At 44.4% G+C, this 18258-nt stretch overlaps 1 protein-coding gene across 17 annotated transcripts in view; it reads left to right on the top strand.

Moving 5' to 3' along the window:
- MYCBP2 (MYC binding protein 2) overlaps positions 1 to 18258 on the top strand; it is a 1769078-nt gene that overhangs the window by 157288 nt on the left and 1593532 nt on the right. For all 17 annotated transcript variants that reach the window (XM_069205243.1, XM_069205245.1, XM_069205247.1 and 14 more), the window contains exon 6: positions 7718 to 7960. In XM_069205243.1, the coding sequence (XP_069061344.1) occupies positions 7718 to 7960 (243 nt within the window). The remainder of the gene's footprint in view (positions 1 to 7717; positions 7961 to 18258) is intronic.

The following is an 18258-nucleotide window of genomic DNA, read 5'->3' on the forward strand; positions in this document are numbered from 1 at the left end:
GACAGCAGAATCAGGTGGCCACCTGGAGGAGCTCTGGGTACCACTCTTGTGGTGGTGATGGACAGGGGAGTGGTCACTCTCCCCTTTTCTTTGTGTGCTTTTGTGCCAAAGCAGGTACCCAACGGTCTCTGGACTGGTGCAAACCGGATTATGCAAACCGAATTATGCAAGGAGGGCACCAGATGTGCCCCTCAATGCAAACCGGTGGCATGGGTAGGCTACCCCTCCCCAGCAATGTAACATCTATTTCCAAGGTAGAGTATGTTTTCTCCCTCTCCCACAGGAAATCCTTAGTTCTTAGTTGAGCTGGTCAAGAAACAGGAGGGCAGCAACCTGTCTGAGGGGCAGCAGCAGCACGGGCTGCCCGCAATACTGAAGGGGGGTCCTCTAAGGAGTTCCCAGAGTGCATGGAATCATGGCACCAAGACATGCATTAGTATTGTGGTATGAATCCAACATGTTTGCCACCAAACATGCCCAGGTTACCATTATGTAGCTGGACCACAGGTAGTGAACTGTGGCCAGTAGGTGGGTAAAATGGCTACCCCGCACTTACGAAGTCCAGTGAAATGGGATTGGAGTTTGTAGGGGCATCCCTGCTCAGCAGGGATGCCCTCACACACAGGGACCTGCACCATGTCCTCTGGCTAAGAGGGCCTACCATAGGGGTGACTTAGTTACCTGGTGCAGTGACCAGCAGTGAAAGGGTGCATGCACCTTTTCATGCAGGCTGCAATGGCAGGTCTGCAGACACGGTTTGCATGGGCTCCCAAGGGTGGCTTAATACATGCTGCAGCCCATGGGGGACCCCCTAGTATACTAATGCCCTGGGTACTCAAATACCATATACCATGATTTACAGGGGTCCACCAGCATGCATATAGTTAAATCATTCATACGTTTCTCCTTTATTCCAATGCATTTCAGGTATAGCACTTCTTCAGGGGAAATGTTTCTCAAGAAAGTAATAAACAACCAGTAACCACCTAGTTTCTCGGCAATTGGAGTACTCACCACAATCCGAAAATATGTGATCTTCAAGAATAGTAGGCTGAACTGGGCCACTTCAGATATTCAATGATGTGTATTCTATCACATATTATGCCATGCATAAACAGCTGTAGATCATGCCTATAAAAACAACCCTCTGCATAAATATAACCTGGTGAGTTAACTTAAGACCTGGTGTGTTGAAGTGACCGGATCTCAATATTAGGGATGTGAGTCATGTCGTGGGTCAGCCGTCACCTTGAGTTATTGTATTTTCTGCTGCGCGTGTGAGATATAACCAGAATTATTGCGCTCAGTGATGTGCATGTCACAAAATAGATCATCATTGTAAAAGTACTATTGGAAGCTAGCCCTGTATATACTATATCAAAATGAGAGATAGTGTGCACAGAGTCCAGGGGTTCCCCAGAGGCTTAACAGAGGCTAAAGTATATAATACTAATGCTCTCTTTTGTGGTAGCGTGGTAAAGCAGTTAGGCTTATCAGAGGGTAGTGCAAGGCATTTGTTGTAAACACACACATAAAATAGAAGAAGCCCACACTCAGTGACTAAACTCCTGACCATTTGTTTTTATATAGAAAAAATATATTTTATTAATTTATTTCTAGAACCACAAGATTCAAGTTGAAGGTAAGTACATCAATAAATAAGTATTTCATATGTATCAACATTACTTTGATTAGAATCAGCAAGTTGTACAATTTTGGAGTAAATGTCAATTATCTATTTTAAAAGTTGACAGTGCAAGTTTCAGAAACCGTTCCTGGGGAGAGAAACGTTAGTACGTTTTGAAGGTAAATACATGACTTGCAGTTGCAGTTTAAGGAGGTTAGGAAGTCCATAGGTTTGGGTTTAAATTAACCCCAAACACCCACCACCAGCAACACGGTGCTGGCTGGGTGCAGAGGTCAAAGCTGAGGCAAATTTAACATGGGCTCCTATGGAGACTGGGGGCACTTGAATTCACGTCTGCTTGCAGGTAAGTACCTGCGTCCTCGAAGGGCAGATCTGAGGGGTTTAGAAGGGGTGGGGGGGGCGGAACAGGTAAGCACCAAACACACACCCTCAGCAGCACAGGGGCGGCTGGGTGCAGGCTGCAAACAAAATGTTGGGCTCGCAATGCTTTCCTATGAGGGGACCCCGGGAGTCACTTACATGCTGCAGGCTAAGCAAGTAGGAGGGCCACCTGCTGAGCATTGTTGCACCAGAGGTCGGGTTCCCAAAGGCCAGGGCTGTGGGTGCAGTGTACCTTTTGGCAATGGGTATCTTTATCCGGTGCTGTCACAGTCAAGGGGGTCCTCTGGAGTCACACTGCAGAGGTTGTGGTGGAGCCCAGGAGAGGTCAACCCGGGGTGGGCACTTGCTCAGAATCACCTGGGGATCCTCTCTAGTCGGTTGGGCCACCTGGACACGGGCCGTGGGCGACTGGTGCAGAGTGGTCAGCAATCACAGTTCCGGGGAGGCTCTGGAGTTCTTTGATGTAGTTTCTTTTTGGACAGGGCCACTGTCCGAGGGAGTTCATGGTATTCCGTGATGTACGCAGTCGTCTGAAAGCTTGGCAGAGGTTGCTGAACCTGCAAGATGGGTCACTTTCTTTTGCAGGGCTCTTTGAAGCAGGAGACACACCGGTAGGGCTGGAGCCAAGTCAGTTTTTGTCTCATCTTCTCTGCTGGGGTTTCAGCTTAGCAGTCCTTTTTTTCTTGTGAGGTCACCAGGAATCTGATGAACTGGGTTCAAGGGAGCACTTACATCCTGTATTTAGGGGCATTACAGGGGTCAGAGGGCAGTAGCAAATGGCTACTGTCCCTGAGGGTGGCTACACCCTTCTTGTGCACTCCCTTTGGGGAGGGTGGGGTCACAAACCTAACCCTATTGGTCCCTATCCTCCAAACTAAGATGGAGGATTCTGCAGGGAGGGTGGGGGAGATCACTTCAGCTCTGGACACCTTAGGGGTGGTCCCAGCTGGGGTGGTTACTCTTCCCTGCTTTCCTGAATTTTCCCACCGGACTTGCCACCAGAAGTGGGGCTTTATCCAGGGGCAGGCAACTCCAATAGCTGGAGTGCCCTAGGGCACCGTAACAAGATGCCTGAGCCTTTGAGGCTCACAGCCAGGTTTTACAGTTCCTGTAGGGGGGAGGTGTGAAGCACCTCCGTCCAGGACAGGCTTTGTTTCTGACCACAGAGAGCACAAAAGCTCTCACCCGATGTGGTCAGAAACTTGTCTGAAAGTGGCAGGCTGGCACAGACTGGTCAGTCCTGAACTAGCAGTTTGGCTAACATACAGGGGGCATCTCTAAGATGTCCCCTGGGTGCATTTTTCAATAAATCCCACACTGGCATTAGTGTGGGTTTATTGTGCTGAGAAGTTTGATACCAAACTTCCCAGTATTCAGTGAAGCCATTATGGCACTGTGGAGTTCGTAATGACAAACTCCCAGATCATTTACTCAATATGGATACACTGCACTTAACATGTCTAAGAATGGACTAAGATGCTGTAGGGGCATGTTGTTCATGCAGCTATACCCTCACCTTTGGCATAGTGCACCCTGCCTTAGGGCTGTAAGGCCTGCTAGATGGGTGACTTACCTTGTGCTACAAGCATTGGTTTGTGGGCAAGGCACCCTGAGAGGGGTGCCATGTAGACTTTGCCTTTTTCTCCCCACCAGCACACTCAAGCAGCTAAGGCAGTGTGCATGTGCTTGGTTAGGGGTCCCCCAGGGTGACATAATACATGCTGCAGCCCCTGGGGACCTTCCCAGGCCACAGAGCCCTTGGTACCATCGGGGCCTTTTACAAGGGACTTAACTGTGTGCCAGGGGTATGCCAATTGTGTGATCAAAGGTACAGATTTTGAGAAAGAACACTGGTGCTGGTGCCTGGGTAGCAGGATCCTAGCACACATAATCAAAGTTGCCATCAATATGAGGCAAAAAGTGGGGGATAACCATGCCAACAAGAGCACTTTCTTACAAGTACCAAGCCCCATGATTTCACTGATACTACATCTAGTACAACAAGCTAAATCAGTTAACGTGACTCCATTGCTGTTAATAACATGCTTGAAGGCTGCGTGAACATGCTGAATGTTAAAAATATTTAAAACGCTCAATGTCATTCACCACCGGTAAAAACCAAAGCCGTGGTAAATCCTGAAACCTCTTACTCGGGAAAGTGTGCATTGGCTAAAATAAAATCACTCATGGCATTCGCAGTGGTCGTCACCATCTTGCCATTTTTAAAGAGCAATAGTGTGCATTAGTGTACACAGAAAACGGACACTCTGACCCAATGTGCGCCATCTTACAGCGGTGTAAATATAAACAATGGTCATAGCGTTTGTAGTGATCTTAATATTTTAAGGCCATTAGTGGGCGGTAGAATGCTTAGAAAACGGACATTTGTTAGATCCAGCGTGCGCCATCTTGAAATGGTTTAAATATAAACAATAGATTGAGATTCAGAAGGTGTTACAACCCCAGTGCATTATCAAGAATCGGTCAAAAGTGTTTTATACCAAACCTGTTCAACTAAGGAACTAGCCACTGCCTGACACATTCTGCAGATCAAAATATACTCCCAACACGTGGGTTGTGACTATGTGAATAACTTTTTCTTGATGATTGTTTGATAGGTGACCAGATCATAAGTTTAGACATGCCTCATTATGACAGGAGGACACACTTTCAGAGGTGCAAAGAATGGAACTTGAGATCACATAGCCTTAATCAACATGTTGGGAATGTATTTTCGTTCGCAGAATGTTAGGTAGTGGCTAGTTCTGTAGTAGAACCTAACCAGGGCCCTAACAGTTACTTTCAAGAATTTGGGGAAAAAAATACCCAATTCAAAAATGCAGTTTATCTAAAAGCGAGTTGTTTGGATTTACTTGTCTGTTCACTTATTGACCTAGTGGTATCAGCAAATGCAGTGTCACAGACCCCACCACTTTTCCACCAATGTAATAAAGCTGACTCTACATGGTGCACTAAAAAAAAGTACACCTTGCAGAGACTCCAGTGGATCCCAGATGGGTTTGCAGATGCAAAAGTAGAGTCATTGTATTCTCTATAGTAGTGTGGGCGAGCAGTTAGGCTTATCAGAGGGTAGTGCTGAGCATTTGTTGTACTCACAGAGGCAATAAATGAGACACACTCAAAGAATAAATCCGAGACCGATTTAGAAAAATAGCACTTATATGTATATTTTGAACCTAAGAACTTCGTTAAAAGGTAAGTTTGTTTTTAAGCATAAATTCTTCATTTGCAAAAATCGACAGTGCAATTTCAAAGTTCTTCAATGTTAGCCTATGGAAAGAAGACCCATTCAGCAACCAAGCACTTTACAATGACTCACGGGACCAATCTTGTAGACTTAAGGTGATTACTGGGCAAGGATCAGGACCACAGTAACTGGTCACTCCGGTTGGTTCTGAGGTGGCCGGGTGCAGAGATAATGTTGGCATCCCCACAAATAAGACATTCTCATTGTCTCCACAAAGTGGGCCAGCTGGGTGGTCTGAGTAGTATTCCTCCCCCCTACTCCCTCAAGAGATTCGGATCGGTCCAGCGGTGGGTGTAGCACATCATTAAACCACCTCAACATCGAACAGCTATGGGCAGGAAGATCCAGAAAGGTCTTTCACCTACCCCACAGAACATCCACAATTATGCAACACTAAATCATTTACAATAAACTAGAGAGAAGGAAATTTAAGAGGGAGACCGAAGGGGAGGGACAAAAGGTAGTGAAAGAAGAGTAGAATTGCGTGCTTGGAGAGTAGTTCACAATTAGATTGCAGTTGTGCTCTCTCAAACCGGAGAGAGGGGTTTGTGGGTTAGTATCATCTGGTCGTTGCCCTTGGTTTTAGACATAGAGATGCCACTTCAGGGGTTTGGGCTGGTCCAGATCCCGGCCGTGGGTATGTGACTATTGAGCCTGGTCGGCCTTGCCCGTCTCTAATGCTGTGATTTCAGCAGCAAGGGGGTTATGCTTTGTGTCTCTGAAGATGTTCTCCCCCCCACTTACCCCTTGCCTGCTGGGGCCAGACAGGTGAGTCCCAGATACAAGGCTCCATTGGATCTCCTTGTGGGTGCGCCCTGTGTCTCCTTCAAAGTCTGAGGACAGTCTACCTCTATCCACTGTCGTCTTCAGCAGGTGTGGAGTGTCCCCTATGTTTAGTGTCTGTGATTTCTTTCTCCACCTTCATTGGTGGCCGGTTTTCTGTATGACCCCGACTCCCAGCAGTTGCTGACTAGGTCTCGGATGCAAATCCAGCCGGAGTCTGGGTCGCTCCTTCAGCCAGGCCCAGGCCTCCTCCGGGGAGCGGAAGAAGAGGGCTTGTCCGTTGTAGAGGACTTTTAGTTTGGTGGGAAATAGGAACATGTATTGGAGTTGGAGGAGACACAATTTAGTTTTTGCTGAATCGAAAGTGTGGCAGAGGCGTTGAACCTCCTGGCTACAGTCTGGGGATATCATAATTTTTTTATTTTGGTGGCGTAGGTGTGGCTTGTGACAGGCCTCGTGAAGGATCATGCCTCAGTCTAGAAAGTTGGCCTTGCGCTGAGGGCCCTTTGCTCCCATTCTACTACAGAGCATTTGGAGTATTTGTTGGGGGAGAAGGTGTTCAGTAGCCAGTTAGTCAAGAGCATGTTGGTGTTTGCACCCTCTGCTCCCTCGGGTGTGGAGATTAATTCTACGGGTGTTTTTTGTTGTTGTTTTTTTTGCATCCTCAAGACCCCACATGATATCCACGTTGGCCCTGCAAGTCTCTGTCATTGATTTCTTAAGGCTCTGGACCATGTCCTCTACCTCTGGAAGCCTAGTCTCCACAGCTGTCACCCTCTCTGAAACATTTTGTAGGTTTTGGTGCAGGAGAGAGACTTCCACACTCACACCTCTCCTACCTTACCCTCAAGAAATGTTCCTTGTAAGTGGTGTCGGTTTCAGCGGTCCCCTCCTCAATCATATACAAACTCTACACAAGGCCTCTGTGCTCCAGCATGGGCCTACCAGTATCGCAGTGTGATGCGGACTTAGAGATCACTGAGGCGTACTTATTCGTGCTCCAAATCAATCCTCTGGTTGTGCCAGCAGACTCCCAATGAGGCTCTCCCACTCTGCTGCAGACGCGAGCTCCCCATCGGCCTCATCACGGGCGCCAGAGTGTCAGTATCCCTCAGAGTTCAGCCCCCAGATCTCCACAGGGCCCACACAGGTAGCCCTCCAGTCCCATCTCTCCATGGGCCACGTCTCGGCCGAGAGGTCTCTGTTACCCGCTCCACTGTGTCAGTACTGCTGACTGCTCCCTTTTACTGACTGTGGGGTGAACTCGATACTCCACTCTCTGGCCTGAGAGACAGAGTCCCCAGGAAAAAGGGAGAGGGTTATGCTGAAGCAGATGACTGGCAGCAGGGTTCTCTTGCTGATTATGACCCATCCCGCACTTAGGAGGAGTAAGAAAGCATATTTTAGAAATGTTTCTTGAAATGTACGTATGGGGAGACCGTAGATGAGTAAACATAACATGAAATGCATGACTTGATTTAAAAAAAAAAAAAGTTTTTGTATTCTGTTGATTTCTTTAGAATGTTGTTACTGTGCTTGTTGTTAACAATTGCCATCTAGTTCTTACACTTACATAGTCTTCAAATGTAAAAGCTCTCCCTCTTTCCCTGAATCAAAAGGCTTCGTTTGTATTGCAGGTGCCAATTATTCTGAATTCTCTCCAGAGGAGTGTACAGGCAGTGTTGGTGGGCAAAATCCAGATTCAGGACTGGTTTAGCAATGGAATTAAGAAAGCAGCCTTAATGCAGAAGTGGGCCTTAAAAGATATTCCTGTTGATGAAGATGACCAGTGCCTACTACAGAGTGATGGTTTCTTTTTGTATCTCCTATGCAAAGATGGCCTATACAAGATTGGGTCTGGTTACAGTGGTACAGTTAAGGTAACGTATATTTCTTTATAGTTCTGATGTTTTTATTTTTTTAAATGTTCCTTATCAAATGTATTTTCTGGAACCACCCCTTGTCCGTGAATAATTCTGCAGTGTATTATGTTGGGAGTGGTGTATATGGCATAGTTGCAGGACAGGCTTATACAGATCCCACATGAAAGGTAACAGTGATATTACAGTTTGCTAGCTTTTTTTTTTTTTTTTAATAAGATTTTTTTTTTTTTATTGGTGTGCAGCAAAGTACATAAAATCAAACACTGCAGTCAGTCATTACTGCGATCGTTTATGTGCTATTACTTTCACGTGCCTGTCAGGTCAGTGTTGTAGGTCCTTCCTGAACTAGCTGAAGTCCTATCCTGTTTCTATTGTTGGTTGAGTTCCAACTTTAATTCTCATATGCATGCAACAGTCCTCTCTTGCTAATAACTCTTAGAGCCCAGAGAGAATCTGTGTTGAGTGCTGTATCCTGGGGTAATGATGTTCAGCGCTTTGTTAGTGAATGCAGTGTTAAAGATAGAGTTTTAATTCTGATTGACCTCTTCATTTTATACCTTTGCTGTTTGCTTGGCTGCACTAAACCTGATATATATATTTATATATATATATATATATATATTTTTACTATTACAGTAACTAATTTGTTGAAGACAAGGTTTGGTGTTAATGACAAATTTTCTTGGGGACCCTTCTATCATGAAGAGTCTCCTGGAATCCCCCACCATACTAATTAAAATATAACCATATTTGATTTCTAGAATACTTAATGGCAGACTTCCTGTCAAAGTGTGTGGTTAGAAAGACAAATGAACATGCAAGCCATCAATGTATGTCATCTAAAGGATTATTCTGAATGGGTAATTAAAGGCAGAGAGAACGTGTGGAGTAGGGTTGGAAATAACTGGCCAACAGGGAGTTTGACTTTGAATATGTGGCTAGTGGTGCCAAATAAATAAAATGGTGCAGGCGTCATTTTGTAGGAGTGTGCATGAGTGACGATGCACATTTGCATGATGAGCATGAGCACACAAGTCATCCTGCATTCAGGTGCTTACGAAATGTCCCATGTGATTGTGCCTTTTCTTTTGGCTGTTGCTGCACAGCATCACCAAACATGCTTTTGCTGATGCGGTACAGTATTGCCAAAAAGCATTGCCAAAGGCTATAGGTTTTTAAGGCACGATCTTCTGATTTTGCCAATGCTTATTTTGGATTCTGCTTAAGTCCTACCTCGGGCAGAAAATAGACTAAGTGCTTGTGTTGTACAAAAATGGCAGATCAGTTTAGGGAAAAAAACGAAACACCCTATTTTGCAACAGAGTTATTTATATTCAGCAATATCACATGCCTTCAAGTTTACTAAAACATTGTCATTGTTCTACTGATACTATAAAATTGATTGGATTGCAACATTTTTTAGCACAATAAATGTAAAGTTGTATTGACTTGCAGCATTTATATAACGCTTACTTACCCCTACATGAGGTGCTCAAGCGCTTGTCTACATGAGTAGCACACCACTCTGTGTAGGGTGTGTGGATGGAAGGAGGTTTCTTGTTTTGATCCTATGCAAGAGTGTTTCCATGTAATGCGTGATGACCACCGAGGTGAAGTTATTGTGTTATGGAACAGAGCTTGTAGAAGTGTGTTGGGTGATGAAGTGTGAGAGACTGGCTCACAGTTTTATGGTTTTCAAGATGTTGAACAGCTTTGCAAGTTCCATAATGGTATTTCAAATAATAATCTGCCATCTGGTTACTGCTCTGGGTTGTCCAATCTGAGATTTTGTATATAGTTGAGGTCCTGAGCTGGCATAGTTGGAGGGAGAGAGAAGTGGAGAGATCTGTTGGAATGGAAATATTTATTATCACCCCTTATCTGTTTTGTTTTTTATTACGTTTATTAGGTCGTTCAGGGCATACAAGGTACAACGGAATAACAAAGATGCAAAGACAAAAGAAGCTGAGCATCCAATATGCAGTTATTAAAGTAGAAAGTTGGTGTACTACAACACAGGCTTGCTGGCAGTCATAAGACACAATACAACAATGTATGGTTGCCCAATCAAGTGTGCGAGGGCCACCAGGAATAGGGCAACATTAATCTCCTGTCCATTCGGGTGTTTGGCTATTGGGGAAAGGTTGTAGGGGGGTTCGCAGGTACTCAACTCAGATGAGATGGTGTGAGCGCGGAAATCACTACTATATTTAGATAGTGGATTTCATGATTGAGGCCAATGGACCTTTTTATCACGCTTTAAAGGGGACATCAGAGTTACAATACACATACAATAGAAAAAACATTAAAAGAACATTCAATAATTGATGTGAAACTAAATAACCACACTGGTTTATTAAGAATTAGAATATTTATTTACTCCAGTATTGGAACTTTCATAGATTCACATGCTTGAATCATTCCCCGTCGTCGAGATGGGAGTCCCGGTACAATTTTCATAAGTAATGTTAAAACATATTGAAGAGAAAAAGGCCCTATGCCTCTTCAATTTGATAGTCTATCAGAGTCATTTTGTGAAAAAGGACCAAACATGATCCTCCACCAATCAGGCGACAGCACCCTTCAGAACCTCCTGAGAGAAGCTCTAGCATCTCAGATTTTCTACCGAACGTCGTGCTAGGGAGTCTCCTCAGAGCTCTGCTCTGTTTTCACACCTTTATTCAGCTCTTTTTCTCTCAGAGAAACTCATTTATTTGGATTTGTCAGCTATTTTTCAACTATGTCTGACAAGGAAAAGAAAAGTCTCTTTAGAGACTGCAAGACTTGTGGAAAGAAAATACTTAATTCTGAAGATCCTCATCAAGATTGCATTTACTGCCTCTATCCAGATCATTCAGCCAAGGACTGTAAGATTTGCCGTACTTTTTCTTCTAAGACCTTAAAGGATAGAGAAGGCAGATTATTAATATGGCTGCAGAAACTGAAACATAGGAAGGATCCAGTTTCTGATTCTGAGAGTGAGGAATCATCAACATCCAAGAGATCAACTAAAAGGGCAAGATCACGCCACAGATCTCCCTCACAAACCTCAAGGAAAGCCCTCAAAAAGACTGCCTCAGGGTCTTATAAGGGTTGCAGCCCATCTTCTTCCCCAACTAAACTCTCAAGTAAAGAGGGGAAAAAACATTCTTCCAGTTCTGAGAGGCACAGGAAATCCTCATCTGTTCCACCATCTGTGCCTTTCAAAAAGCCATCTTCTGTGACTGGAAAAAAGGCCTCGTCGACGGATTCCCCGTCGACGGCACCGTCGGTGGGCGCATTGCCGACGACACCAGCTACTTTAGGTTTTCCATCGTCCACGGCTCCGTCGGCGACATCGTCGATGAGTTCACCACCGTCGACAAGAACTAAGACATCAGCGTCGACGACCGTCTACACCTCGTCATCGTCAACGGCGCTGATGTCAGCTTTACCGTCGTCGACGACTTCGTCGACGGTAGACTTGTCGGCGAAGCTTGCTGCTATTAAAATAACGGTGCATCCATTGTCGACGGCACTGTCTACGACAAAGTCAGTTTACACCTCACCGTCGACGAGGGAAAAATATCAAAAAAGAACAGAAAAATTAACTCCAACCCTCACTTCACCTAGTAAGGTATCCTCCCTGGTACCAGTACGTCTTTTGGAGGGAGATGAAGATTCAGATGAAGATGGGCCTTTTGGAACAGCCCACAGCCCCTCTGAATTGAATGTAAAATATCAGGAAGAGGAGGAATATGAGGAAGCTTATGATCCCCAGGCTTCCTTGGAGCATCAGCAGTATCAACAGGGAACGTATATCCCTTCCGACCTGCTTACTGGCCTTAGAGCCATGTTGGTGGATTATAACAGAAGGTTTCCTCCACAAGGAGAACGGCCTCATCCATCGCCCATTTCTGGTCCTTCTACTCCACATCAAAGAACAACGTCTTTGCATCTCACAGATGTGGCCACCCCAGACATGACAATTCCCCAAGACACTGACATTTCAGAAGGAGATCAAGAAGAAGGAGAGCTCATAGATACTCAGAGTGGGACGAGTATATTATTCCTGCTCCAACTTCTCCTTCTCATTCGAAGGTGGAGTCCCCACCTGAAGACATTGGAGGTTTTCACAATCTTTTTGCATTACCGCTACCTAGGAAGCAAACAGATTGTTTCCTTTATGATTTTAAAGAGCCCTTCCAGAAGTCTGTGCGCTCTATCCCGATGGTGAACTACTTGTGGGAAGAAGGCCTTAAAGTCATGACTAATCCAGCAACAGTCACAGCAGTTTTACCATGTCTGGATAAGAAATACAAAGCTCCTGATGATGCCCCAACATGCTTGACAGGCCATCCTCCTCCAGATTCGGTAGTAGCTCAAGTGGCTCAAAGAAGATCAAAAAATCCTTCTGCTCCGATTTCCGCGCCCCTAGATAAGGAGGGTAGAAGGCTAGATAACATAGGAAAAAGATTCTCTTCTATGGCCAGCCTAGTGCTTAGAGCTGCCAACTCCTTGGCTATTTTGTCTCGATACGACAGACGGCTTTGGGCGGATATTGCACCTTTCATTAATCAACTGCCGGAAGAAGTAAAATCAGAGGCAAATAAGACTGTACAAGAGGGTCAACGCACGTCTGCAGAGCTTATAGACTGTGCAATGGATATAGCGACCACTGCTTTCAGACAGCTTGCAGGTGCTGCTGTATTAAGAAGATCGGGCTGGCTCAAAGCCACCTCATTTCATCCAGAAGTCCAGAATAAAATCCTTAGCTTACCCTTTGATGGCCAAGCGTTATTTGGGAAACATGTGGACGAAGCCCTACAGTCAATTAAAACGGACACGGACACTGCAAGGTCATTAGGGACCCTGCAATATCGGAAATCGTCCTTTTGTCCTAGGGGGCGCGGCCAGCCCTCTTACAGAGGGGGATATCAACAACAGAGATACTCTTCCTATCCATCATCTTCACAACAATATCGGCCATACTACTCCCAAAGACAACCTACTCAACCAGCCTATAATAGACCGGCAGGCCGTGGACGCTCAACCCGCCCTGCTAAAGATTCAGCTCGTAGAACCTGATGTTTTCGAGGCGCCGGCTACGCCCAGTCTTCCTCCTGTCACCCTGGGCGGAAGAATTTCCTTATTTCTCTGTCAATGGCAAACCATTACGTCAGACAAGTGGGTCCTACAATTAGTGGAACGGGGCCATACTTTAGAATTTGTCCAGAAACCCCCCTCCAACCCTACCCGCAGGACTCCTTCAAGATATCCTCAACAACTCAAAGAAGAGGTCTACAAGCTCCTTCTCAAGGGAGCTATAGAGCAGGTGCCTCGGGATCAACGAGGAACAGGATTTTATTCCAGGTTCTTCATAATTCGAAAAAAGTGGAAGGATTGGAGACCGATCCTCGATTTAAGGCAACTAAATGTATACCTAAAGAAGCAATCGTATCGAATGATCAGCCTGCAAGACGTCCTTCTGCGTCTCAATCAAAGAGATTTTATGTCATCGCTAGACCTCAAGGACGCATACTTCCACATACCAATCCACCCTGCCCACAGAAAGTATTTGAGATTTACCGTAGCCGGGAGCCATTATCAATATCGCGTCCTTCCCTTCGGGCTCAAATCAGCCCCAAGAATATTTACCAAATGCCTAGCACCAGTGGCAGCCTTTCTCAGGAGAAGAAAGCGCCAGGTCTTTCCATACTTAGATGACTGGTTAATAAAGGCAAAGACTTACACAGGAGCACACAAGTCAACAAGAAAGTGCATTTCCTTACTGACCAATCTCGGATTCACGATCAACTGGGAGAAGTCTAACCCTCTACCAGTACGCAGTATTACTTTTCTGGGAGCAAAACTGAACACGGAATTCGGCATCGCATGTCCCACGTTAGAGAGAACACAAAGGTTACTAACCCTAGGGAGTTTCATACACAAAAGACGAAAGGTTACAGTCCGTCTCTTCAAATCACTATTGGGCTGGATGTCTTCATGCATACCTCTGATCCCTCTGTGTCGGCTAAAGATGCGCCCCTTGCAGGAGCAGCTAAACCGTCAATGGCTTCAAGTATCAGGAACTTTCGAAGACCAGATACAAATTACTCCGATAATGATCAAAACCCTCAAGTGGTGGTCTCAAAAGCATCATCTCTCAATCGGTCCCTCGTTTCTTCAACAGCCAGCCCTGTGGACCATAACAACAGATGCCTCACTGGAAGGCTGGGGCGCAGTATTACAGGACCTGAAAATAAGTGGCAAATGGCCAACTCATCTGGCATCAAGGCATATCAATTGGCTAGAACTCAGGGCAGTGCACCTCGCCTTACAAGCGTTTCTCCCAAGAATCTATGGATCGCGAGTGGTGATAAGAACGGACAACACCACTACGATGCACTATCTCAACAAACAAGGAGGTACAAGATCTCTCACCCTCTCCAGGGAAGCCCAAGCGATCTGGAACTGGGCCTCGCATCAAGGCGTCACACTATCGGCGGTGCACTTGCCGGGAATAAACAACAAGGCAGCAGATGCACTCAGCAGGCAGAAATCGGACTGTCACGAGTGGGAACTAGACCAGACGGTACTAACCCAGATTTTTTCCCAGTGGGGAACACCAACAGTGGATCTGTTTGCGAAGAAGGACAGCGCCAAATGCCAGTTCTTCGCAAGTTGGCATCACCAAAAGGGATCTTGGGGGAATGCGTTTTCGATAGTCTGGTCAGACATCTTTGCTTACGCCTTTCCTCCCATTCCGTTGATCCCAAGGGTCCTCACGAAGATGAAAACAGAACCGTGCACTCTCATACTGATAGCCCCGTACTGGCCACGCCAACATTGGTTCACAGAGCTCCTCATTCTCTCGGTCAAACCTCATATTCCGCTGGAGCCGTTACCTCATTTACTAACAATGAACAACGGCCAAGTTCGACACCCCGATCCGCAGTCAATGCGGTTAGCAGCATGGCTCCTCACCACAGAGAATTTGCGCATTTGAATATCCCGCAGGACTGCAGAAATATTTTGTCACAGGCCAGAGCGGATAGCACTAACAAGGCGTATCAGTGTAAATGGAAGAGATTCTGTGCCTGGTGTCATCAGCGTCAAATCGACCCTCTTCTTTCACCACCAGAAGAGATGTTGCCGTATCTCTTAGAGTTAGCTCAATCTGGCCTAGCACACTCGTCCATTAAAGTTCATGTAGCAGCCATAGCTGCATACAGACGTTCAGATGACACACCCTCGCTCTTCTCTTCTCAGCTGATTAAGAGATTTCTAAAGGGGCTGTTCAGGGTTTACCCTCCTTTCAGACCTCCACCTCCTTCGTGGAATTTGAACATTGTTTTGGCACAACTGATGAAGCATCCTTTTGAACCGATCCACTGTGCTTCCCTCAAACATTTATCGTGGAAGGTTGCCTTATTGATAGCTCTTACATCAGCTAGGCGGGTCAGTGAGGTACAAGCGCTCTCCATCCAAGAGCCATTCCTGCAGCTTAAACAAGATAGACTACTAATGCGCACTAACCCGCATTTTATTCCAAAGGTTCCGTCAGACTTTCACATTAACGAACCTTTGGTCTTCAAGTCTTTTTTCCCTCATCCATCTACTCCAGCGGAGAGAGCATTACACTCTCTAGACGTGAAAAGATGCGTTCAATTTTATTTGGACAGGACAAAAGCTTTTCGGCGCTCTAATCAGCTATTTGTGGCGTACAGTGCTCCGAGGAAGGGGTACCCGCTATCCAAGCAGAGTATTTCTAGATGGATCGCCTCTGCTATTCGCTTCTGCCATCAGGCAGCAGGCAACCTTTGCAGTCATCTGTGCATGCTCACTCGACGAGAAAAGTCTAATCGTCAGCGGCACTGTTTGCCGGAGTGCCACTACAAGACATATGTAGGGCAGCAACATGGAAGAGCTGTCATACCTTTACTAAGCACTATTGCTTGGAGTCCCTCTCGCACGGAGAGGTAGCAGTGGGCCAAGCGGTTCTCAGGAATCTCTTCAGGTGAAGGTGAGCCATTTCTCCTACATCCCTCCATCCTAGAAAAGGTATGCACATTGAAAAAAAAAAAAGAAATGTATCTAAAGATAAGAGAACGCTATCATAATCCCATAAGTAAGCGGGTTGTCAGATATTGATCAGGTTACATTAGTGTCTTATGTTTTATTACTGGTTTGTTATTCAAATTTCATCATGTATCTTCACAGGAATAGCTCTATATATATTAGAGATAAAGAGATACTTATATTTATGTATATATACGTGTGTATAGATAGATGTGTATATATGTATATGTATATATAGATATATATTTAGGGACATATGTCAGTACACTCATAATTCATCAATTTATACATGATGATAAGAAGGCTTTGTGGTCTAAGATAACCTGTTTATTAAAGAGGTTGTCATTTTACAATGTGCATAGTTATTGCTTTCTACTCTGATTCAAGCATGTGAATCTATGAAAGTTCCAATACTGGAGTAAGAAAATAAGTTACTTACCTGTAACTGTAGTTCTCTTTCATAGATTCACATGCAACCCACCCACCTCCCCGGAGAAGCTCACTTCACCTCTTTCTTTCTAGTTGTACATATACTCAACATAATATACGCACTTGTGCTTGGAAAATCTGAGGTGCTAGTGCTTCTCTCAGGAGGTTCTGAAGGGTGCTGTCGCCTGATTGGTGGAGGATCAAGTTTGGTCTTTTTTCACAAAATGACTCTGATAGACTATCAAATTGAAGAGGCCTAGGGCCTTTTTCTCTTCAATATGTTTTAACATTACTTATGAAAATTGTACCGGGACTCCCATCTCGACGACGGGGAATGATTCAAGCATGTGAATCTATGAAAGATTCCAATACTGGAGAACTATAGTGACAGGTAAGTAACTTATTTTCTTCCCTGTATTAAAAAAGCTAAAGTCACAAATGTAAATCTCAGCATCAAATGATACATGTAAAGAAATATCACCGGCTGATTCAGTCGGTGAAAGAATCTAAGCTTTATCAATGCAGGAAGAACAATAATCTCAATAGAGAATACACAAATCAATAGCAATAAGATTTGAGCGAGCGAAATAGAATACCTTGAGTCAACAATGAAAGATGTCAATAACCATTCATGATAGAGAAAATTATACCTCACTAACCAAAATTAGCATTAGCATATTGGACATCATGCAAAAGTTTTAGGAACACAAATTCAGAAAAATACTGGGCTAGCTCATTATTAAAACAAGCAGATTGGTACCTGTAAAGCAAAGGTGAATAAACAAGATATCACACAATATTTTACCTATCCTAATGAAGGACAGCAAGGTAGATTAGCTTCATCAAGTGGACTGCAGTGTCAGGAACAAATCAGGAAAGGGATGACGGTTTAGAAGGTTGGACTATAATATTCCCAAACCATCAGACTATTAGTTCATCATAGAACAGAAAAGCTAAACTCAGAAAATAATAAAATACCAAAAGTCAGGAGACTATCTGGCAAAGCATGAACATTCTTAGTGACAAATCACACCAGGTACACAAAACAAAGTCTCTGGTACTTAGGAAAGTAAGAGGCACAGATCAGTGGCAACTGACCATTAAATTAAACTTACTAAGCATTTTGATTGGATAGCAATGTCATACAAAGAAAGAACAACTAATTACATGAACATCATTTATCAATAGTTTATTGTAATTGATTTCTTTCCCAAACGTCCACTAAACAGCGATTGGACATTTTCTTCTCTTGCGTGGTTTTAAACTAATCTTCTCTTGCGTGGTTTTAAACTAATACAAAAGTATCCGAACATGTTCCTTCTGATCGCTTTCTATGGACCCATTGGTTAAGCACCCTTCGAATGCGCTGTTGCTGGACAGTGGTTACAAAGATATGGAAACACTTCTGCACCGTTTCCTCAGGAAAAAGCAAGAGTTAGAAACATAACTGCAGACAAATATGCAAGTTCAATGAATGGAGTCTGTTAAGCAACGGACGTGAAAATATAAAACTAACAACAATAGGAACACCAAGTGTTAGATAACTTCGCACTGTGGCCTTGTTCAACTTCAGGCACTGCAGAAAACAAGAAATACTCATATTATTTCAGTGAATTAATTCTACAGAGAACAGTTTATCCTAATATTTCATACCGTTTCTTACAGTTTGTCTTCGTGTAGACCTCTCATTCGATTCAATCTAAGAAAGCACATTTTACACGACGTCTAAAAGTTAACTATAAAAACAATTAATACCACTAAATCGAAGTATGATTAGGTATGGGAAAAATATTAGAATAAAGCTT

The sequence above is a fragment of the Pleurodeles waltl genome, chromosome 8, assembly GCF_031143425.1.
Source record: "Pleurodeles waltl isolate 20211129_DDA chromosome 8, aPleWal1.hap1.20221129, whole genome shotgun sequence".
Taxonomy (NCBI): Eukaryota; Metazoa; Chordata; class Amphibia; order Caudata; family Salamandridae; genus Pleurodeles; species Pleurodeles waltl.